Raw genomic sequence first — 24,413 nt, 5'->3', positions numbered from 1 at the left:
AGACACTTTTCTATGGAAGCGAGAGGCAGAACAAGTCCCCGTGATCATCAGCTTTCGCCCCAGCCCCACGTCTGAAGACACCTACGACTGGAGGCAGCAGAAGGGCTGAAGCTGGTCTTTAGCGCCACATTTACCTGACTGCGAGAAAAACTGTGAGCGCCGCCAGTTGTTGCGAACCCTAAGCGGAACCGCGGCCCCGCGGGGCGGCTCTGCAGGCAACGGCACGGAGACAAAACAAGAAACAACACAGCGTGGTCAAAAGGCGATGACGGACTCTCAGACTCGAGCCACTTCAGCCAGGAGAGGGGTTCTGACTACAACCACTTTCGCCCATCGCAGATAGTTTACGGCAGACCTGTGGATCACACGGACTGCCCGTATTTACGTGTCACTTTTGTAACGTGGCACTGAACTTCATGCGAGAGTTCTAGCATGGCAATGCCAGTCAAGGGCAGCCACCTCTTCAAGTCTTTGGTGCTCGCATTCATGTCTACTGCAGACACAGGTTTTAAAGGATTTTTGTGATCGTTTCAGCGCTGTACGTGCTGGGAACACTAGAGAGCAGCCAAGTGTTTCAGCATCGCTCAGAAAACAGGAGATGGAGCCACATTCTGTCACTTGATGTTTGGATTGCTTCATGTCTAACATAAAATGATACTGTTCTCAAAGCACCTCCCCACTTAAAACAAGTGAGATTCCTATTCTTTTTCAGACAATCCCACTTCCCACAGTGGATTGTCTTCAGTAATTTCAATCTTGAAAACACTAGGATAATCAGTATATTACCTATCCATAAACTAAAAACCTAATACCTTCTCAGGGGTAAGAAAACTTCAGATGAACTTGCTCCCTCTCTTTCATGATATCTACACACATGCATCTCTAAATCTAAAATAGAACCACTAAACATTATCAATCTCAAGCAAAAGTTTGTAATGAAAGCAAAAAAAATAATTAAATTCTGCTTTGCAAGAACTCAGGATGGACACAGATCAAATTCAGGGACATGGCCAGATAAGTGTATTGTTCATCTATGACAATTCTGCTGTGCATCCATATGAGCAGCTGAGTGAAGAATTGATCTCCAGAAGATTTTACTGTGAGATAAAACCTATTGCTAAGCCATTTTCGTCTGTGAGAAGCAGTACTAATAAAAGATAATGCAATACAATAAAATGAATATTAACTCATTGACGTCATACAGCTTTTATTGCTAGGCCAGGTAAGTGCAAGACAGGGCTCTCCCTGTCCCACTCCTTTGTGTCACAATTCTGCCATTTTAAGTGGAACAGTGAGAAGAGTCCTTTGCATCACAGAAGCCACAATATCAATACCAGTTAGATGCAACTTTAACTCCCAAACCCTCCAAGCCACTGATTAGGTACTTCTCCCTGAACACATACTCAGTTACTGTCCAGCTAGGTTGTCCAAAGGTTTTGGCTCACCTTGTAGACCAGAATTCTGCAGAGTAACTTGGCTGGTCTCAGGTAGTTTCTTTAAAAATGGCAACACTACACTCCCTTCTTGTTCCAGGGCTTCTGGTTTCATTACCTGTTCAGACATTTGGAATCAGAAAATAGCATTCAAAAATCAGCAGGTTCAATCAAAGGTTAACTTAAACCCTTTCTACTTATTTTCTGAATAAATAGCACCAAAAACGAAGCCCCTATCCACAGAATTACAACATGAAGTTGCAGTACTGAAGTCCTGGAGATAACCAGCAGCTGTTTGTTGGTGACATTCATGCTGCCCTGGCACAGTAAAGCTGATCCTAACCCAGGACCAAGATCTAAATCACCTGACAGAGCAGTATGGTCATGGCCATTTTTTACCTCTGCCACCACCTGCACTTGTTCAGCACTTCAAGTGGACAAGGTCAAGTGTCTATCCCTTCTGGATACTCTGTCCTCCCAAGACCCAGTGGGACTAGGGTTTGCCAATTAAATTCTCATTTCTGCTCCAGTCAGTTTACAGGTTCAAACGCTACAAGCAGACACTGGGGACCTCCTTTGGAGGGGTAGCTCTCTCATGACTATAGGATTTGGCACAGAAACCATCCTCCAGGGTCATCTGCAAGCAGATTGCTTTGTGCAAACTCTTGAAGTGACATTATACAGAGAAAAAAATACTAATTTTCGCATGAAACATTTCTCTGTGAGATTCTTCTCCCCCCCTCGTTCTCTCTCTTTCTTGTCTGTAGGTACCTCTGGTGTAGCAGGGAGCTCTGCTTCCTTCTGCTGCTCCTTTTCAGGTTTCTTCACGTCTTTCTCACTTGAAGCAGCTTCCTCTGAAGGGACAGGCGCAGGAAGAAATTCTAATCTCTTCACGACAGGGCTGGCACAAGCTGCAGTTGACTTGAATTGCTTTTGATCTGAACCTAATTCATACATATAAGAGATAATGCTTCAAGGTCAAGATATTTTTTCAAATAAAATGTAAACCTACTTCTTAGAATCAAATTTCTTGCTGGATATACTGTGAGACCATTTACTGGATATTTTGAAAAAAATAATCTTCTTCCTTCAACACAGGCAAAACTAATCTCTCAGAGAAGGCAAGAGTAGAATTTACCTGACAAAATGTAAGGTGCTTACACTCGGGCATCATGGGACACCCTTCATGATGAACAAAGAGAAGCAGTTCTTGGGGAAGAGTCACCTAGACTATTTCAGACACTCCTCCTTGGCTGAGATGAGCTGTAACCTAAAATTTACCTACTGAGGTACAGATCTCTTTACTGAAGTTGGGTGATGAATCCTATCCTAAGATGTTACCACAGTTCACATGGGCACTGTCAGCCCTGGAGGATATTTCAGCTTGCCTGTTTGCACTAAACCACATCAGTCAAACATCAGACAGCAAACCATGCTAAACAGGAAGCCTTGGTCTGGAATAACCTTGTTGACATTCAGTTCTTAAAAAAAAACCCAAGAAGTTGATGCTGGTTTATGTGAGAAGGACCAAGACCACATGTACCTACAGCTGAGGCCTGTGACAGCTGGACTACTGTCAGCTTCCATCTCTGGACGCAGAGCAATTGCCAGCATCCCAGGCAGTGCATCTTTCTAATCTCCAAAGCAGAATCTCAGCTTCAGATCCTGTTCCCTCTCCATTCATGGCAGCGGTGGTAGCTTCTGAATATACCTCTTTTGACAGGCTAGGAGAGTGAGGTAAGAAAGAGGCACACCCCAAGGCTCCACTAAGAATCCACACACAAGTAGAGACAAGAGCCGCCCCTGCTGCCAGGCAGATGCACACCACTTTGGAGTAGTTCCCACACCATTAGTGATGTAGGGGTCACACCATGGAAGTATCTGGCTTATACTGCATGGCAAAGGAGGTTGCTTATTCTACCAGAATGTCACACAGTTTGGACCACATCTACCCCTCCAAAGCAGACATAATGGAAAAACATGTTCCTTTACATCTCAATTTTCACGATGCTATCTCTGTTTGCCTTGTCAGCCAATATTAAACTTTGCTATCAATACTTAATGTTTAGCATTTCTCACAGGTGTGGAGCCTGAGACAAGGTAGCTTTGTGATTTGTAGACAAATATCACCAGCTCATCACTGCTGACTCTTGAGAGGAGAATTTGGGGTTCACCACAAGACTGCAGCCTCTACACCACCCGCCAGGTGCAATCCAAGATTGTTAACCTCTGTGCTTTGGCATCTGTGAGCCAAAGTAATTAAGTCAGCTAATGAGCCCTTGCTAACAGCCTATGTGCCTCACAGTCTTGCAGCACATAAAGAAAAGGCTGGATATGCTTCTAATCTTGGGGGAAGGATAGCCCATTCACGTTTGAGGGCAAAGCTCAACTGGTTTAAGTCACATTTATCTTCACCAAATAGGGCCACTATGCTTATACACCAATTACAGCCAGAGATCACATTTAAATACCTACTTTAAGCTGAATTTTGATAGACTCATTTTAGAAAACAAACAACCAAAACAGACCATGAATTTAGTACAAGATCAGGCAGTAGACAAAATGCCTACTCAAGAAACACCTTCTGTAAAACAATAGCTTCAAATCTTACTAGTAAAACCCTTTCCCCAGAGTAGGAATCATGCACAAAGGCTTTAAAGCAGAAAATCAAGAGTGTGCATGATACTGTCCATTTAAAGCCCCTATGACTGAAGTGCCCCTTCTAATTCTCCTTTCCCATTTCTTAATATTTCATGGCGAGAAAAAAGTGCATTAAACAGAAGCTATTACTGACTGATAGTTTCTGCCTTGATTGCTTTCTGGTTACAGCACACTGTGGTGCCAGCTTTTCAGTCACACACATGGCAAAGCAGATAACTCACTTTCTGATCCATGTGCCGTCAGGTGGGTCATCTCAACCACATGACAGAACCACCTAGGTTGGAAGGGACCTCAAAAGTTCATCTGGTCCCACCTTTTGTGGGAAAGTGAGCCCAGAGGAGATTACCCTGTTCAGCTGCACCTTAACAACCTCCAGCTGTGCAGGCCCTACCTCATCCCTCAGGATGCTGTTGCAGTGAATGCTTGATCTTACTGTAAAAAAAAATATATATACCTCATGAGACCCCACCTGGAGCACTGTGTCCAGTTTTGGAGCCTACAGCACAAGAAAGATATGGACGTGTTGGAGTGTGTCCAGAGAAGGGCCACGAGGATGATCAGAGGGCTGGAGCACCTCTCTTATGAAGATAGGCTGAGAGAGTTGGGGTTGCTCAGTCTGGAGAATAGAAGGCTCCAAGGAGACCTTATTGTGGCCTTCCAGTATCTTAAGGGGGCTACAGGAAAGCTGGTGAGGGGCTTTTTAGGATGTCGGGTAGTGATAGGACTAGAGGGAATGGATTGAAGCTAGAGATGGATCGGTTCAGATTGGACGTCAGGAAGAAGTTCTTCACCATGAGGGTGGTGAGACACTGGCACAGGTTGCCCAGAGAGGTGCTGGAAGCCCCATCCCTGAAAGTGTTTAAGGCCAGGCTGGGTCGGACTCTGGGCAGTCTGATCTAGTGGGGGATGTCCCTGCCCATGGCAGGGGGGTTGGAACTAGATGATCTTTAAGGTCCCTTCCAACTCTGACAATTCTATGATTCTATGATCTTTCTTATGTGGAGATTTCTGACATCTGCATTTTCTAATAGACCCTCTTGGTGCTGCTGCAGACACACTTCCTGGTCGCCTGCTGCAGGGGGCGCCTGAACCCCAGCCACCTCGGTGGGCAGAGGCAGGGGAGGGCAGCAGCAACAACCAACAACCCACCTGGGGATGGGCACGCTGGGCTGGCAGGTCCCACACTTCCAGGGCTGGTCTCGACCTGCTGGCTGGCAGCTCTGTCTGCTTCCAATGGGGAGGCCTGCAGAGAATAATACAGTAGAAACACAGGGAGTACAGTGGAAATAAAAGCATGTGTTAGTTCCTCAAGGCAGTACTTGCTGCTTCTTTGTAATGTGTTTGAACTGGATTGGTTTAGAGCTCAGCAGGGAGCTGGGGAGTACGTTTTGCAGGAATATGTGTCACTCGGGTGTTGAATTGCTGGGCTTTAATCTCCTTTTCAAACTGTTCATCAGCAACCATCATGCAGTTGGTTTGGAATAGCCTACAATTTTAAAAGGCTGTAGGAGCTATCTTGGACTGTGTTAGCTGGAGATAAGCATACATTCCACCCCTAGTTTCCTCTTCCAGAATAACACAAAAATGTATGCATTAGTGAATACATAGCACATACTAAGGCTTGAAAAGTGGCAAAGTAATTAAATACTTCCTTTATTTCACGGTTGTCTAAACAATCTGTTATCTGAAGGGAAAAGACAGAGTCAGTATTAAAGGTAATGAAATACTTGAAACACTATTAAGAGAGGACTGAAAAAATATGGTGAGAGCATATCGAGCCAATAATCCAAATCCTTTTGAAAAGCCAGCTTCCTGACCCAGTGCAAGGCTGCTGCAGAGCTGAAACCACACTGTCAAAACAAGGGCAGCACTTCAGCTGATCTATTTAGCAGCATCCACCATACATCCGCCTTCCCAGCAGACAAATCAAGAAAAAATTTGCGGCAAACCAATCTAGAAAATGGCACATTCAACAGAGGAAAATAAAAAAAGCAGACTACTTTTAGAAAGAAAAAGTAACATTTCAGAAATAGCCTATTGTAGGCTCGCTTTCCTGTTCTCCTCCCACCCCTCCATCTTATTAACAGCTGCAAGGGAGGAAACCTGATGAAATTTCCTCTTTCCTGGGGGCAGGATTCAGGTCTCCACCTTCAGCACGGATCCTGTTTCCCATCTCTGCAGACCCACGTGAGCCTATGGCCCTTCATCCCTGCCTGCTCCATGAAAAGTAGACCAGGGCTTTCACAGCTTGGTCACCAGGGACGTTTGCTGGCAGTGTCAACAGGACACCAATGCCTGTGGATACACTTTGACTCCAGAGAGCTTGGCTGTTGGCAGAGCTCGAGAAATCCTGCCTGTCTTCTCTTCTCTGGAGGGAGGTATACTCTGGAGAGGGGCAAGGAATGTGCCTGGGAAGATGCCCTGTGAGGAAGCAGTAGGGACCAGTGTGGGGCTGTGGCCAGGGGCCAAGACCCGGGCAAGCCCAGTGGGCAGTGAGCAGTGCTGGGAACAACAGAAGGAGCCTGTGTCTGCCAAGGGCTGTGCCGTCACCTCACAGCAGGACAGGCGCCAGATCACGGCCACGAACCTCGAGAAGTGGCAGCGCGTCTCCTCCGGTGCCTGCTGGGGCTGGCTGCCTGCCATCCTCCGCGCTGCCCAGCGCTCTTCACTGCACTCTGCCCGTCTGAATCTTCTGTCCCAGGCAAGGCACTGACACACCAGAACCATTTAGATTGGAAAAGATCCTTATGATCATTGAGTCCAACTGCCAAGTCTACCACTAAACCATATCACTAAACACTATGCCTGTGTGTCTTTTAAATACCTCTGGGGAGGGTGACTTAACCACTTTCCTGGGCAGCCTGTTCTAGTGTTTGATAACCCTTTCAGTGAAGAATTTTTTCCTAATATCCAATCTAAACCTCCCCTGGTTTCCTCTTGTCCTCTGGCTTGTTACTTGGGAGAAGAGACCAACACCTACCTTGCTACAACCTCCTTTCCGGTAGTTGTAGAGAGAAATAAGGTCTCCCCTAAGCCTCCTCTTCTCCAGGCTAAACAACCCCAGTTCCCTCAGCTGCTCCTCAGAAGACTTGTTCTATAGAACCTTCACCAGCTTCGTTGCTCTTCTTTGGACATACCTCCCTCTTGCCTAAAAGGGGTTCTCAAACAGCATGAGGCAGAGGGTGAAATACACCCAAAAATACTCCAAAAAGGCAGCACGGAAAGTTTGACCACGTCCTCTCCACCATGTCCACCTGTGAGTTCACGTGTACCAAGAACAAACAAGGCACAGAGCTCCCCCTCCATGTGTCACACATTCCAAGGAGGGACAGTTGCTGGAGATGAAGCACAGGCTAGAAAACAGGCCTCAGAGAAATGCTCCAAAGACTGCAAATCTTGTGCCCCAGATATTTGGCTCCTGCCATTCTGGTGCTTTTTTCTCCCATATAACCCCCCTCTCCACTCCCCAGTCCATCTTGGTGCTTGCCTGTATTTCATTGAGAATTTTCTCACCAACAGCCCCAGCAGAACACTACAACAGAAGAAAACATCTCCTTCAGTTTCAATTCTGGCTCCTAACACGACACCAGCCAGAGAAGAAGCTACTAAAAACCATTCACAGCCGTGCTCAGCACAGAAATAAGCACTTATTTTCTCCATGAGGACAGCCAGGCAGCAAAACAGGCTCCCTAGACAGGTTATGCCATCTCTGTCCTTGGAGGTTTTCGAGACTTGAATGACCAAGCCCTTAGCAACACGGTCTGATCTCATGTCTGATCCTGCTTTGAGCAGAAGATTCAGCTAGAGACCTACAACCTGAATTATTCTGTCAACCTACAAATCTCTACTAAAGCTAAACAAATGACTATTATCAAGAGCTCAAGATTTGCCCTAAACAAGGTAAGTTTTAACTGGAAAAGCAAGAAGCACCTACTTCAACGCCCTGCTCCAAAGCTTAAGCTCTTCCAAAGAAATTGTTGCAAATTTCAATTACTAATGTTTATATTATTATTACTACTAGTAGTAAAGCAATGGAAACCACCCTCCACTCTCAAAAAGCAATTGTCCAAAATAAAAAATTTCCCCCCCCTAAAAAAAGAAATTCAGCTTTAATTTCAACCTCAGAAGCTTTAAAGTTACAAACAATGATAAACCTGGGCCGATACAAAAAGTGTTAAACAGCGTTAAATGCCGATGAGAGCTGCAATTTTTTTTGGGAAAGAGCAGAGCCACATTGGCCTCTCAGAGGGTGTAGAAAGCTCAGCAAATGCACAGACACGATGCATTTTTATTGCCTCTGGGTCTAGTTACCTCAGGAACCTGAACAGGGCGCTGTGTCATGTAGCTATCCTGCACAAGTACGGTAACTGAAACTACCCATAACCTATATCTAGGAGGCTGAACCAGGTATAGACAGGTATAGACATAGATGTTATTTATGGAAATTTTTAAAGAGCAGTAAAAAAAAAAAAAGCTAACTATGTGCTGAAGGAAAAACTGAATTTTGCAATGGCATGCTGCAGAAGTTCTGTTCCTGCTCACAAGACTTGACTCTTCCTCCTCCCTCTGCTGAGCAATTAAATGCTAGTGACATACAGCTAAAAATACAAAATTGATTAGTAAGTAATTTATAAAAAAAATTAAGTCAACTTCACTGGGGAGCTCTCTAAGTCCCAGTATATCCAATTCTATTTATAATACCAATATGCACAGGCACATGATACATTTAAGAAAATTCTTGTACTGGTACAACTGATAGAATGCCTTTTCTACCACAGGCTATCACCATTCACGTGCCATAAATATTTTGTAATCAAATGATGATGTTTATCACTGAATGTGAAAAAAGGCATACCAGCATTTCGTTGTATCCAGGAGGATCGTATTTTGACACAGACACCTAAAAACCGAACGACCTGGTGAGTGGCATTTCTGAGGTGTTTTAGAAGAGCTCTCAGGCTTGGGGATGGAAGGACCCAGACAACCTCTTGGCACCGCCCTGCAGCTGCCATGCACGTTTGTGTGGGCAGAGGGGTCATTCTGCATGACTGTAGAGCCAGTCCACAGGCTGGCTCTGCTGCAGCTGCCCACGAGGGAAGGTCACAAAACACCTGCAGGTCCAGCACCACAGGCAATGAAGCCTTCAAGGGAAGGAGGAAAAACCTTGCTGTGTAGGGGCTGTGGTTTGTTGTTCTTTTTTTTTTTTTTTTTTGAGATCACACAAGCCAGAAATAGCCACATTGCCTAGTGCTGCAGCAGAACCTTACATCCTTACAAAAGCCTAAAAATACAGTAACTAGGAGCTCCTAAAACACCGAGCATCACTACTACAAGAATTCAAACTCCAAAGGAAAGTTACAGTAAAACTTTATTAACCCTTATAGTAAATTAAAATCAAAACACAGGTCAGTTAACACTACTTGTACACAAAATTACGTGAAATACCGTTACCATATTTTCTATGAAAACATGACAAAACAAGCTGTCTGGAAGCAGCGAGAATGTAGAGATATCAGGAAGAATCAGGTTAGAACTACAGTTTAAATTCTGTAAAACTACTCAGGAATGGAACTGGTTGCAGTATCAATAACCACACATGGAAATTGCCTGATACATCTTTCAAACTTCTGCAACTGACTTCATACATGTATGATTAACTTTTAAATTTCCATATGATGATTTCCACGCTTTCGGTTGTTTTAAGTGGTAATGCTGGCGTCACCTTGGGGTGCCACAGCTAAGTGCCTTGCAGGTTATGCCAGTACAGTACTACAGCCAGAACACTGCTCTGACATGTTAAGTCTTCTGCCTCGTCTGGCAGCTATATAACGCTATCCTCGGGCCAGCTATTACAACCAAAGATGAGGCAGGATCAGCACTTTACAGAGAAGCCTTAAGAGCGTTGCAAGAAGTAAGCGTTCAATATTCCCGCTAGTCATTTTTTTCTGGAGTTATTACTGCTCAGTTGGCATGTAAAATACGCTCCTGTGACTCATAGACAATGAAACATGCATGAGTGTCTGTCTAGAGGACGGGAGACACAGATGCTAGGTTCATAACCAAATCCTGAGCAGAGTTCCCTTCTAGTTGCTTTGAAGCTTTGCTGATCTCAATTCTTATCCTAAACCTTTCACCCTTCAGGTAGTCCAGCCCTCCATGCACCTTCCCATGTGTGGTTCAAGGCAAAGCTCTCAATTTGGAACAGACCTACTTACTCTACAAGTGTTTCTTGTAACAAATCAAAGAACAAAGACTTGTCCTACCAGATATGTACAAATCAGGATTTCAGCCCTGCTCTCCTGTAGCTTGGCCAACAATCTCCAACCACAAGAAAGCTTATACTTTAATCTCAGTTCAATCAGAGGATTTTTGAAGATGAAGGAGTGTTGCTTGGATATATTAAAAAAAGTTTATTTTGTGCCAAGCATGCAGCGAGTAGAAATGGACAAGTTTAAGCTAGCTAGTGAAAAATTAAAAGAAAGCCAAAATCTCTCCCTACCATCACCACCCCGCCCTGATCTTTTTAAAGTTGTTGTTTGTACTTTTTTTTATCAGAGCAAAGCTATAATTAGAGCTATAACAAGCCAATAATTTCTAAACGTGCATACGAAGATTGGTTAAAATAATGTTACTCACTGACAAATTAATCCCTGTACACTAAAATCTGCACAAATATTGTTTTAAAACAAAACATTTACTTTGCCAAACTTCTGATTCAAAGAGCTGGAGGATACAACTCAGCATTTATAACGTCTGTAGTTGCTTTGTATAATGGAAAGAAAATATGACCTAATGGCTGACAGGTAGGGCCAGAGTGATGAGATTTTTGGGTTATTGCTGGCATTGCCACTGACTGATCAGTCAGTCTTTGGCCCTTTGCCCCTGTTTTTCCAGCTGCAATAAGAGAGGTGTGCTTTACCTACTGCCTCTCTTAGCAGCACATTGCTCCACAAACAACACTGGGATATTTCCATCCTGCTTATAGGCCAAATTTATCCTTCCTAGCTTTAAATCATCAGCAAAATTTGATACGCTACTTTGAGTAAAGGTAAGCCCCTTGTACAGTTCCACCCCTCTCCCCCCAATCTAAGTACTCTACCTATATACTACAGACACAAGTATAGTTTCTTGAAAATATTTTTTTTGCCATCCTTCCCACCTCTGCAGCTTTTTGCATCTCATTTCAGAAGTAGATTTGGGCAGGAGTTATACGTTTCCCAATGAGTCTCTGAATGCCAATTGTTATTCAACTCTTGTAGAGATGGAGTTCTCCATCAAAAAGACAACCGACAACAAGGTCTCAGCCATATGAAATGATCCCTACACCTCCTTAGCTCCCCAAAACCTTTAATCATATTAGCATTTTAAGTGGTGCAACTTGATTAAACCGTTTTCCAAACTTCAGGCCAAAAGTAGCTGCTGAAGTACAGCTGCACAGCATCTTCCTGTATTGCAGACAACGCCTGAGGCCAGCTGGACAGATTTAGAGCAGGGCTACAGAGCTTCAAAGGGAAGCCTGCCAGGCAGAGAGAAGACAGGACTAGCCCATTTGACAACTGAACTGAAACAGCAGGGAAGCAGCCCTAAGAGGGATGGAGGAGGAGAAGGAGGAAGGGGCATGCAAAGAACAGGAGGAGAATCAGAAGGGGAGGACAGGAGGGCCAAAGGTAACGCATATATGAAAAGGAAAACGTACTTCACAAAAGAGACTCAGGGCAGAAAGTGAATTAATAAAATATAGAACTAAAACAAATCTCAGAGCGACTAGAGGGGAAAAAACCAGTATCCCTGAACAGGCAGAGGAACTAGTGCCTGTGAATCTTTACTCAAAGCCTGGGAAGAACACAGGTAACAAGAACTATGTCAATAAAGGAAAGTATGTAAAAAAAGGCAGTGAAAGCAAGTTTAGAAAAGGCTTTGCTCAATTTGTATAAGTTTTCTCAAGGCTCACAGTGGAGGGCTCACAGTGACAGCTAGCATTATTTAGCATCCTGCCCAGCAAGAGCCCGGGCAGGTTTCCTCCTCTTCCCCCTGTCACCACGCTTAGTGCACTTCATTAGTCTCCCCATGTAAGATCCCTCTCACAGCACTATCCTCTCCTTGCTCTGCCCTTGACACACATACCTTTGCTTGAAGCTGAAGTGCCAGGGGTAACTATAATTATTTGCACTACCCAGTCGCATTATTGATGACATTGTGAAGCCAGTGATATAAAATTTTTAGACAGAGCAGAGAAACCCTGTCAACAGCACCATTTGGGTGCACACTTACGCTCTCTGGAAGGCTTCATCATTAAGTGCACTCAAGCTTATAAACTAGAAAGCATTCTTCAGAGTTATGAGGAATCTGAGAATTCAAACTCTTCTGCCTCTTTTGCCAATATTAACACGAGGACTAAGACACTGGAAGCAGAAACTGGACACAGAAAAAATCTGCATTTGGCTATCCAATCATCCCCAAATCTGTAGAAAGGGAAGGATGAGAGGGCATCAAACAGGTACAAATACATCCAAGGCCTAAAAGTGGCTTCTGTTGCTGTATTTCCTCTTAACTCTTCCAGAGCTATACTGGCTGGGAAATCCTAAAAAAGGAGACAGTAACACTTTCATTTGGCTACTTTTCTGATTGCCACAGTGCTTCTAACCTACTGCAAAGCTGAAGCTTTTTTCTGTCCTCCAAAGATTCCCACTGGCAGCTCTCCCACATCAGATGCAATGCCTACCCAGATTTTCTCTACAACCAATTCATTCTGACAGGAGCAGCCTCTGTTCTGCCACCCCTGCCTGCTTTCCTGCAAATCACTGACTTCTGACTCTACAACAGCTCTCTCTGACAGGATCAAGTCCGTGGTCACAGCACACCCCAGCTCTGATGCTTGCTGCAGGCTCCTTGGCTTGGCTGTCCAGAGTTAGAGACCAGCATGAAGCAGGGGAGTCAGACAAGACACAAGCCCCTTGGCATGAATGAACCATCACTCCCCGGAACAGATCCCTGCCTGCTCCTTGTTATCCATCTGGCCAATGCTTGGATGAAATCTGAGATGAAAGCAAAAAATTACCATATTCCAGCTCTCACCACATCTCTGATTCTCTTTGCTGTTACACAGAGAAGAATGGTAAGAGTTCCCTCTCCTACCACTTGTTTGTAACTCTTTTACATGCTTTATTTGCAGGCCGGTCCTTATTTCTTGTTTTGTTTTTTACTATCTACTTTTATTACAGTTTTGTAGCATCTAGATTCCCGCTGTGATATGCTCTAGTTTTATTTCTGCCGTTTTCTCTGGGGAAGAGGGAGAGGGAAAGATGAAAAGGTAAAATTAATTTGTTTCTTTGATAAGGCAGTTAAGAAGCACACTGGCCCCTCCGAGCATTCCAATAGCTTATCCCCTATTCTAATATTTCTGAGAGGGGAATGAGAGCTGAATGCTTAAAACTGCCAGCACATCCACATCCTCTTCTTTGAAAATTGAAAACTGAGACTAATTATAATGGCTCACACAGTGCAATTATGTTGCTGATCTAATCAGCTAACATCAGGAGAAGCGCTGAATAAATCTGCACAATAGCTGGGACATAGAGTCAATTTCTCCCTGGCCCAGCACATTTAAAGCATGCTTATCAGCTGCATAACATCCGAAAAAGAAGAGATGTTGGCTGCAAAAAGTTTTTTGAATCTTCCCCTCCCATTTCTCTACCCACATCCCAAAGGCAGAAACCTTTAATTTATGAAGGATTTTGTTGTGTTTTTCTTCCTGGTCTGGGAACACCCTCTTGAAATAAAGCAAACACAAGCACTTGGGTTTCATTAGTTAGTGATTAAATATGTTATGAGACAGAAAATTGGCAGAGAAAGTAAGGCTGGTTTGTTCGTGTTGGTCTTACTGTTGGCTCTTTGTGCACACTTTGAGTGGCAGGCCTCTGTAAACTGAGCTCAACACTTGTGGGGTCCTTCTTCAACTCTACCGGGGGCCTGTCCCCTCTGGCTATTCCGTCAAATTTCAGCGATCTGCTTGGCAAAGGAGTAAATATTACTGTTGTACACTCTTTATCCTTCTCTTCCACACCGTTGACATTTTCTCCATTCATGCTGACTTTTCCATCTACCTGCAAAATACAGTTAAATAAATATGCTGAGGCAATTCTCATACAAGGGAAATTAGGAAACTAGGACTTCAACACGATATTACAATTGTTACTACAGTCTATGCCATCGGTGAAGCACAGTCAAGCACACATTTCATTCAGTGGACCAAGACAGAAGAAAACCCTACTCCAGGGGGGTCACAAACAACATACAGACAGAATTTAGTAATTTTTTTGGATTCCCTAATTTTCCACATTTCATTCTCCCAGTAACATACAGACACTCTTTGCGTGCATCATGGATCAATGGATTTTAAAAGAACAACAAAGATTTATGTTAAATAAAAAACTGCTGGGTTTTGCATTGCCTCATGCAAGAAACAAGTAGGCTTTCCAGGACTAATTACACTGATGAACTGCTATGTACCCTGGCGACCTCACACAGTATTAGTAGACTGTGCTTTCTGAAGCATGGTCATGTGAACTTTGAAGGGTCAGCAGCAGCAAAGTTCATCCACTTCTTTCTTTGCTGTTCGTAACAGGGAAGGCAAGGAAGCAACAAATAGAACTGGGCATTCCACCTCCTCCAAGAGGTGGTAAAATAAATAGCTGCTTTCCCGGAAAATGATTTATTCAATCTCCATGAAAAGGAGAGTGCAGAAACAGTTCAACTACTTTGTTCTCCGGGTCAAGCTAGCTCCTTGGTGGGCACATATTCCTGCTAAGGAACCCTTAAGCAAGGAAGAAAATACAAAATACACTCTAGCTTCTTCCTCTGCGCCGATATAGCTTCCTCCTGGGACTTTAATACTCTGTAATTATGTTCTGAATGGAGGTGGTACAGGAACATTTCCTCCAATTTGGAAGGTTGTTTGTAGAAGCAAGAGCGTACATGAAAAAACTCTTGCTGCAAAGAACTTGTAAGCCATTCACCATAAGAGAGCCTAGCAAGAGAGATCAGGTGTCAGTAACACCATATTGTTCCTGCCTAGCAGCAGGTTTAAGTTTTAAATAGATTTGAAGTAGGGCTCTGCTGCCCTGTGCATAGAGATCCTTCCTTGCAAAATGGTTATCACGGGAGACAATGCAAAGGTGAGGGAGTAAATACGGACAGACTCTTCTCTGCTAATCACTGGACTTTGGGGGAATAATGGCATAGAGCAGTGATTTATTAGAGAAGCTATCTGGGATATATATGACTATTAGTTATTTCAGAATGCATAAACAAAAAAATAATGTAAAAAAAAGCTCAGAGGCAAGCCTTTCCATGGAAACTTTTCACTTATTTCACTGTCACTGAAAACCAGTGCAACAAGCATCCAATGAAAACCGGTGTAAGAAAACAAAGTTCTTCCCATCTCATCCTCACTGCCCCACTCTTTATTTCACCATTTACTTATCATCAGTAGTTCTTGAGTAAACAGCTTGGATACCTCAAGAGTGGCACTCCAACTCAGAGTATGTCGTCAGTGCTAAGCTGAGGACAAACTCCTCCCATTGACTTCTCGTATATGTGCATCCAGAGGTCTGTTCTCTACCTGAGGGTGATTAACTAAGGGGCCATTTCCAAGATGCTGGGCATCCTTGCCTCAGACAGACACGTGGGAAGGTGAAGGCAGAAAGCACCTCGAGAAATCAGTTTTCACGCAGAAGATAAACAGCCCGGCTCTGCAAGCGGTTTCACTCCTTACGACTGCTTTAGAGATGAAAAGGTCCCCTCCCTCTCCTCACTGCCATCATCCACTCAACACACTACCACTCTCACGGTTTAGTTCCAAATGCAAGCGTGAGCAGACACTGAGCCCCGAGTCTTCTGGGACTGTGTGCTGGATTATCTGTTAGAGAGGCAGGTCATGAAAGATCTCAGAAATAAAAAAGCCAGGAAAACACTGGCAGGCCACATCATCCATTTTAGTGTCTCTGTTTAGACTCTGTTTAGACATTTCTCTATTTATATTAAGGAGGAAAATTAAATGTTTGAATGATCAGGATAGATGTCCTGGCTGCAAAGTTAAACAAATATACTCCTCCTTTCCTTCTGACCTGGAGCAAGTCAACACATTGTCACCAGAGCCCAGAATCATTGACAGACTGGCATTTCAAGGGAAAATAATGCTACAGCTACATGTGCTAGGGCAGGATTACTACTGAGATAAATCACATTCTTCCACATCAAGCAAACAAGATCTAGACAGATTTTTAGTGGTGGCTGGTGAGGGGTGGAAGCATCTGTGGGTTAGCTTATATGTATTAGTAAACATGCATTAATGTGAAGGTGATACACACGTACATCTTGGTCCTCTGAGGAAAAAAGTGGCAGAGATCAGAAAAAATCCAAAGATCCCTGATTCACTGGTGTCTAAAATGTAAACTCTAGGAGAATTCCAACTGAGGTATAGGAGAAACAGCAATTACGAGTTTCACGTTTCAACTAGACAACGTGGTGGGGGGTTTCCACAAGAGCTGGGACAGAATTCAAGAACTTACAGACATCACAACATGCTTTTTCAGTATATAAAGCTGACTTATTTTTAAAAAAAGTAAACAACCTGAATATATATGGTAGCAGTGCTACTAGGACATCAGCTGGGCTGCAGGGACTCCTGTACACCACTACCAAAGTATCAGATAGCCATGGCAGACACAAGAGGACCTGAACTCTACAGGCTAGGGGTACCCATGCCAGTAGGCTTCACACGGCTTACAAGGCTACAATGAGACTTGGGGAAGCTCCAGTTTTGGTACAGGCACAAACCTGACTTATTCTGACCTGTTCTCTCTAACATACGTCAGTTCTTTGCCCTACTCCCATTCTCCTCACCCACCGAGTCCAATGATACACTCCTCGGGTTTCATACCCCAGTTTCAGTCTCTTCTCCTGACCCCTTCCCTCACAAACCTTGTAGCTGGCTCCTTATTCCAGGCAGTCTTGCTTTCATACAAGCTTTCTTACTTCTTTTAATCCCATTATCTTTGTGCAGTTCTTGCAACCCAACACAGTCACTCCCCTTCTCTCACCAGCAACCCCCAGTTACATCACTGCCCCAGTATCAGTTTTCCTAAACCTGCACGGACAGTGAAGCATCTCTCCTCATTCATCCCTGGTGAGAAGCTTGTTTAGCTTTGGGTAAGCTAGCTCTTGGTTCTGAACTTGAGTATGGCAAAAATCAGACTCCTGACACAAAAGCCAGTTCAGGTCTTGCTCCAAAAGTCAGGGCCTCCATGTTCCCTGCCCCTTTGCTTTTGTTTAAAAACAAAAAAGCATGACGACATACTTTTCTAACCTCTTTCTCAGCAAATGCCTTGCTTTTTCCTTAGAGGTGCCTCTCTCCCCGTTTTTCCACAAATAAATTTAGCCTGAGGAGAAATGAAGAGCACAAATACTCCAGTCTGAACATGTCAAGTTGCAAAAAGGTTGATAACCAGAAAGAGACCAGTAGAGCACAAAGCTGGATTTTATAACACCAGAACACTGCAACCATTTTCTACTTCATTGCATTAAACGTGTATATATTCAGATGATTTAGTCAGGTCCTCTTTATCGCCTGACTGACTTTGAGGACTGCAACGTATCCTACCTTAAAGTTCTTTAAAATTTCTTGTGTATTTTTGGGTTGTGAGTAAGGCTTGGGTGTCAGCATAGGCACAGCCTTGGGGACAACGCTTTTGCTGGGAGACGTGCGGCCCGTCGAACGGCTGGGCTCTAGTTCAGTGGTGGGAACTATGGTTGCTTCAATGGTGGCAGTGAATTTTGGAGCAGGCAGTGACTGTTGCCGTAAATATCTCAGAGGATTTGGGTCTTTCAGTGGGGAATTTGGCTCCACTGAATGGCTTCTTTCCAGAATTTTTGGCATCTGCAGACGCTCAAGGACAGCTTCGCTGATAGTGAATCTTTCAATGTACTGCTGGAGGATGCTCTCGGCCTCCTCCTGTGACTTCGCATTCTTGTACGCCTCATGAAGCTCCCGCTCCCTTCTCTCTCTGCGAGGGAAACAACACAAAAGAGACCAGTGCATTAAAATAATACTGGAAATCACTTGTACTTCCTCTGCTCCATCAACATCCTGCCTTCTCCCTCCTTCGCCCCAGGCCTGCAGGCATGGCTGCCCACAGTCACCTATCACCCACGGAGCACACAGCATTTTCAGACACACCACTGCACTTCAGTAAAACAGGAAAATAACATACTTCTCTTCCACAATTTCTCGGTAGGTTTTGATGCTTTTTCTGCGCTCATTCGTTCCCTCTCCAGACAATAACCTTTCCATTTTCTTTCTCTCAGCTTCCTTTTTTATTAAGTCTTGTGAAGCGCTCCTTCGACGACTCTTCCACCGAGCCAGGTCCTGTGAAGGAAGGAAGGTACCTGAATGCAGAGTTCTAAATAGTTAAAAACTGGCCACAGAAACAAATAAACTTAGCCAGTTGCTTTGCAATGCTTGCTCCTGGCTATGGACCAGGCTCCCATCACCTGCAGGTAGTGATGTTTATTTTAAAGAGAAAAGGAGATTATACCACACAATGAAGATGTTGCCTGACTGATTTTTTCTTCTAACAGCAGGATCCAGTAAGGATTTCATAGCTCCACTGGTGCTTTTTCTTTTGGGCTGTGTAGTGTCACAGAAGTACTCTGGGTAAGAAGACCGGGAAACCTGGCCTAAAAGGACCATTTAGGGTCCTTTTCACTCAGGCCAATACTAAAGACAAAATCTGACTCCCCAAGAAGATGAAGCAGAAAAAAAATATATTTAGTGAAGAATTTTAATAATCCAGTGTGTGGGAGTCAGGAGTTCATTGGAGGAAGGGAGATTGTTTCACAATAAATTACAGCTACACTAATAGTCTGCCTTGGAAAGCTCATAGTCTGATAGTTTGCCCACACTATCAGACAATTACATGCACGCATGGTTGACCCATGCTGCTTTTTTATTTTTAATTTTTTGGACAGGAAAAATCTAGTGCATCATCCAAACTTAAATTTCTCCTTATGGGCCCCCCCTCCAATGTTCTGGACCAACAACGTTTTGGAGCAACACAGGTTAGGGACTAAAGTAGCTCACATCTGGTGGTGTGAGACATAACTGAGTGAAAAAAGCCCGTGGTTTGTATTCAGCTATGTAGATGTGCCCTTCAATCTTACTCATTTTGGAATCTGCCTGTCCACAATCATGCAGAAGATCCACTGATTATGGTTCTTTACCTTTCTTACAAAACCTGATGCTAAACCAGAGAGTCACAGGCGATACCTGTTACAGGCACCTGTGATTTGTATCCTGCTTGGGTTATGAATTCACGTGTCCTGCAGGGTACAGAGACAAGAGCTTTTTCACAGCAAAAGCATTACAGTAAAGAAGTTTCCAGAGCTGTAAAATTTCCTTGCAGTCTACTAGTAAAGGAACAAAATTTAAAATGTCAAAAATCACCTCTGCAGAACCTCTGCAAGGAAAAGCAACCTCCTAGGAAATTTTATTGGCACATTTGTCATTAATGTTACAACATCAGGAGATGAGTATGCAGATTATTTCATGTGCTCTAACAAATTATGGTTTTAATAAAAACCCAGAGATTCTGTAAACATACTCAATTCAAAGGCTATTTTATTAATTACATGGTTTTCCAAATATTTTAATTGCATTTTTATTGGTACACAGCAGAAGGTACTGCAAGCATAACTTACTTTATTAAAACCAGGAACAAACCTTGTCACTTTTAATTTAGCTTAAGCCCACAAATTATTGACATTATACTCAAGGGAATGCTCATTAAAGTATTTCTTCACATGACCTACATATATCAGTTTATAATCTCCTTCTTGAAACTTAGGCTTTTCATTTTCCTCAGTTACTAATTATTCTCATTGAAGTACCAAAGCATTTCTTTATTCAGCTACTCCCACTATTGCCTATTGTTTGGAAATTAGTTTTTCATTAGCAAATTTCATAACCTAAGCCCTCCTACTCTTTTTGCAATTAAAAACTAGACATGTTTATCTTTTGCAGCACTGATGCTTTATAATAACAATGATTAAAACAAAAAAAGAAACTGTTAATTGTTGGCAAATTTACAGCATGGGCATATAAAAAAATATCAGACCCTGAATGCAGTGTCATCTCCATAAAGCCCTCTGAATGCGAAGGACATTCCAGTAAGGGCATTTTCAGTACCTCTTCAGAACTTTTAGTTCAGTGTAAAAGGTGCTGAGGGCCTGGAAAACTTAGGCACTTTAGCTCAGAGGATTTTCCATTCAACAGCAAAGAGTTTTCAAACTTCTCAAATGCCTTTGGATTCATCCTTATCCCTGCTGGGAAATTACGGCTTCCCACTCACACAGATCTCTTAGCTAAAATCCTTCATTGTTCTACTATGAAAAGTTATTTCTTGGTTGTATATACTGTTCTTTTTCTCGTGTTTTCCTTGAATTTTCTACCAAAACCCTTTCTTGAGATGTTTTACAGTAGATGACCTTATGATAGAAAATTAAAAAAAAAAATGCCCTGAATTCCTCATTTAAAATCAGTCTTTAGGAATGAACAGGACTGATATTAAAACTCTCAATACTAACTTATTGGAAAAAAAAAATGCCATCGAAAAATGGATTGGAAAACAATCCACTGGAAAAAAAGTAGAGTGTGTGTGAAACTCCTGATTATTTTAGTGCTAGGGAAGAACTGTGGATGTAGGAGGTTGCACTTCTTTGCTTAGCTAGCTGGCCTCAACGCCAGCACTGCCGACACTGCTGCATACTCACATCTTGCCATCTGGTCTCATCCTCTTTCAGCTGGTTGTTTACGTTCTGCAGTTTCTCGTGGCGAGCTTTGCTGTGAGGCTGAGTGACGGCTTCTTCTTCACATCTCATGTCAAACATGCTCATACTCCTAAACAAGGGGGAAAGAATAAGCGCAGCGTTATTTAGAAGCTTATATTCCTTCAGCTTGTTAGAGCTAAAGCCACAGGAGGGTGCTGTAGCAGAATCAGACACCCGCACCATTAGGAAGCTCCCAAAAGCAGCAACCCCGTAGAAAGACCTGTTAGCATCCCTGTGGCTCCCACCTAGTACTTCAGGCATTATACTCCTCAACTTTCTCTTGTTTTGGTAGTTGACTGCAACTTTGACTCTCACTAAGAAGCATTATTAAGGTTACACTTCCATCAATAGCTCTTTAAAATCTTTCTATTCAGAGTGGAGTTCAGAACATTTTACTTTCTGAAGATTTGTTACCCAGTGAGATTTTAAGACCCCTCCAATTGACACCATAGACAGAAGTTTCCATTTCAGTGTAAAACAAGAGAGGCTTGAGAAGTAAATTTGGGGCAGCACAGCTGGCTGAATGCTTTTGCTAAAGTACCAGGGAGAGCCTGCCCAGAGAAGTACAGGCAGCACGAACAGCAGGGTACTTCCTCCGCTCTCCTCCCTGCCCTGAAGAAAATGCTATCAGCACCAGCTTATTAACACAGCTAACTTATCAAAGAAAAGCTCATGTTCAGGATAAAACAATTTCTTTCTGCATGTTCTACTTCTGTCCCTGACCTTTGGAGAGTTACAGGAAAAAAAAAGGTCATGGTTTGATATTACACATCCATTCGTATTATATTAAAATCTTCACACAAAGATAATGTACTTACTACTCCTCCTATTATTAGTAAAACATGACATCAGTTGTGCCATTAAAAGCAAAATGGAAAAAAAAAAAGCCATGCAGTTCTACATGATTTCACAGCAGTCTTCAAATGATCATCTGTAGCTTTAGGTGAGCTAACTAGCAGGAGAAGCACCCAATGAAGATAAAATTGTAGGCTACTGTGCCCACAGCAATCAAAGTGAATGACACAGAAAGCTCTGCATATATATATAGCCAGCATTTGTATTCAGGCAAGCAAATATGTGAATGACCCACTCTTGAGGGAAAACTGAAAGTCCAGACGGTGGATGGAAAAGGACATGCACAGATCCCATCCCATTAGTAGGTATTTACTCAGAAATGAAGGACAGAATACACATCCTATTGTCTTTAAGCATGAACAGCGAGGTTAGCATATTACTGTGCTTCACTGTTTAAAGAGTGCTGAGGGGTACTCTAATTTGGGTTTTTCTGTGGGTAGTTCAAGGGCTGCATTGCTCACATTTGGATTGGAGCACTTCTAAGCAACAGAACCTGAAGAGATGGCAAGTTTTGTTGGTTTTAAAACTAAAGGCAGTATCACCTACTAGGCCACATTTAAATTTAAATATCAATCATATTTTGCAGATTGGTGAGGTAGGTTGGGAGATGCGTGACTTCACATCAGAAGAAGAAAACTGAAGATGTGAAATGGTGGTAACTGCTTCTCTAGTACAGAGCACAAGTACTCACCCTCTGCCGTTTGGGATCAGAAAACAAAAATACTTTCTACTAAGAGTATCCCAAATGTCCTAATTAAAAGTTAGTATTTATTCCTTGCATTCACTCTGGTCTCTCAGGGTGCACAGACACAGCAAACCCAAATGTCTTATGGCTATTAACACTGCAGGAAAAAGGTACTCTGGAAAAGGCTTCAGCCTAGGACAGGAATCAAACTACATGCTACAATCCGACACGCACCTTCTGCTCTAGTTGTCACTTGCTGCTGCTGGGCCTTCATCGCCACAGACAGGCGAACAGGTAGGTTCAAACATCAGCTCTGCTGCAACGTGTTACTGTGCAAATGTATCTTCCCAAGAAAGCAATCTAAAGGAGTCACATCTCAAAGCACCGTGCTCTGCTCTGACCAACATGTGGTAACTGTTAAGGAGAACCACCTACCTTCCTGAATATGTGCACAAGGCCAACTGAAAGGTCTACATCGACTTCTCTGTCTGGTAAGTTCATCTAGTTGAGAGGCGTCCCTGCCCATGACAGGGAGGTCGGACTAGATGACCTCTAGGGTCCCTTCCAGCCTATGCCATTCTATGATCCTTAGAAAAGAATCAAAGAGGCTAAAACTCTGAGCTTCTGCCAAGTCACTTTCACTACAAGTTTCACCATCGTTTTGTCCTGTTTCTTTCTTATACAAATCACAAATGGCTCCAGCCCATCTGCACGAACACCCACTTGAAAAGAATTAGATTTACTCCTTCCTTCAACCATGCACTGGGCCAGCAGGCACGCAGCGTGCAAGTAAACCGGGAGAATGCAACCGCACCGAACCCATGTTCGTTAATTTTCTGCCATTAGCAAAGCTCTAGGGATTGTATGCAAACTCTTATCTGGAAGAAAGAGGCTCTTCTGCTGACCAGTGTACCAGACCTGCTGCTCTAAAAGAGATCTGGGAAAACCCACTGTTTAAACCACTGGCATATTTTGGAGGGCTAGATCTTTGGAATGATGTGATTTTTAAGTTACACTATTGTTGCAAATTACAGTTGTTCTTGTCAGTGATATCATGCAGCAATTGTATTTTTTTTAAACAGGTCTGAACAAGTATTGGACAAAAAATGTCCTCAAAGTCTTGAGCGTTCAGACTATTTAAAAGTGAGAAATAAGGTAAGAAACTTTTCTTAAATGAGAGTATGTTAAAAACCCTTATGCAAGGCATTTATTATGTGGGTGCATTACCATTTTACAGGGCATACTGTAAGACTTAAGAAACTCCAGCAATTCATAAAAAGCAACAGGCTGGCTGGCTAAAGAATCATGCTCCAGTAAATACTAAAAAATCTCAGCTCACCATTAATCGTTTGTCAGGCTTAAAGAAAAAGCATAAACCAAAACTCACACTAGACTGTCACGCTCTACAAGAATTCTGCCCCATCTCTTCAGGAGATGGGAACAGGGCTGATCAGCAACAACACACCAAGTATTGTTTCTCCTAGACCTTGAGGCAGACTAGGGCTGATGACAATATCTAGCATTCCCTAACCAGCGAGGGGAACTTTGTCAGTCTACTAAGGGAGTTCCTAGTTTTGCTGCTGGAATAAACAATACCAAGGCTAAGACAGAATTCAAGTTATAGAGTTTTCAAAAGACGCTTGACAAATGTTTTGGAAGCATTTTAAATGTCAATTTATTTTTCCTACCTGAGAGCCAAATTTTATTAGACTCTTTCTAAGTATTTTGCCTTCAGAAGGAAAACCACAAATTCAATTTATTAATTTTTTGCTACTCTCATACAACCAAACCCACTGCAGTGCCTGTTTGAAGGCATCTTCATGTACTTTCTCTCACATTTGCATTTAAAACAGACATGCAAAAATGTGGGAAAACAAATGAACAAATCAATCAAG

General features: G+C 43.0%; 1 protein-coding gene across 1 annotated transcript in view; it reads right to left on the bottom strand.

The window, feature by feature from the left end:
• LIMCH1 (LIM and calponin homology domains 1) overlaps nt 1-24,413 on the bottom strand; it is a 111,549-nt gene that overhangs the window by 16,713 nt on the left and 70,423 nt on the right. Inside the window, exons 9-17 of the mRNA XM_009864609.1 lie at nt 20,922-21,048; nt 18,365-18,519; nt 17,755-18,157; nt 13,976-14,197; nt 5,710-5,778; nt 5,244-5,337; nt 2,205-2,377; nt 1,446-1,551; nt 135-209 (exon numbers count right to left, since the gene is read on the bottom strand). Of these exons, the coding sequence (XP_009862911.1) occupies nt 135-209; nt 1,446-1,551; nt 2,205-2,377; nt 5,244-5,337; nt 5,710-5,778; nt 13,976-14,197; nt 17,755-18,157; nt 18,365-18,519; nt 20,922-21,048 (1,424 nt within the window). The remainder of the gene's footprint in view (nt 1-134; nt 210-1,445; nt 1,552-2,204; nt 2,378-5,243; nt 5,338-5,709; nt 5,779-13,975; nt 14,198-17,754; nt 18,158-18,364; nt 18,520-20,921; nt 21,049-24,413) is intronic.

The sequence above is a fragment of the Apaloderma vittatum genome, unplaced genomic scaffold (assembly GCF_000703405.1).
Source record: "Apaloderma vittatum isolate BGI_N311 unplaced genomic scaffold, ASM70340v1 scaffold18922, whole genome shotgun sequence".
Taxonomy (NCBI): Eukaryota; Metazoa; Chordata; class Aves; order Trogoniformes; family Trogonidae; genus Apaloderma; species Apaloderma vittatum.
Note: the sequence above shows the minus strand (reverse complement) of the source record. Positions and strands in the feature narration are given on the sequence as shown.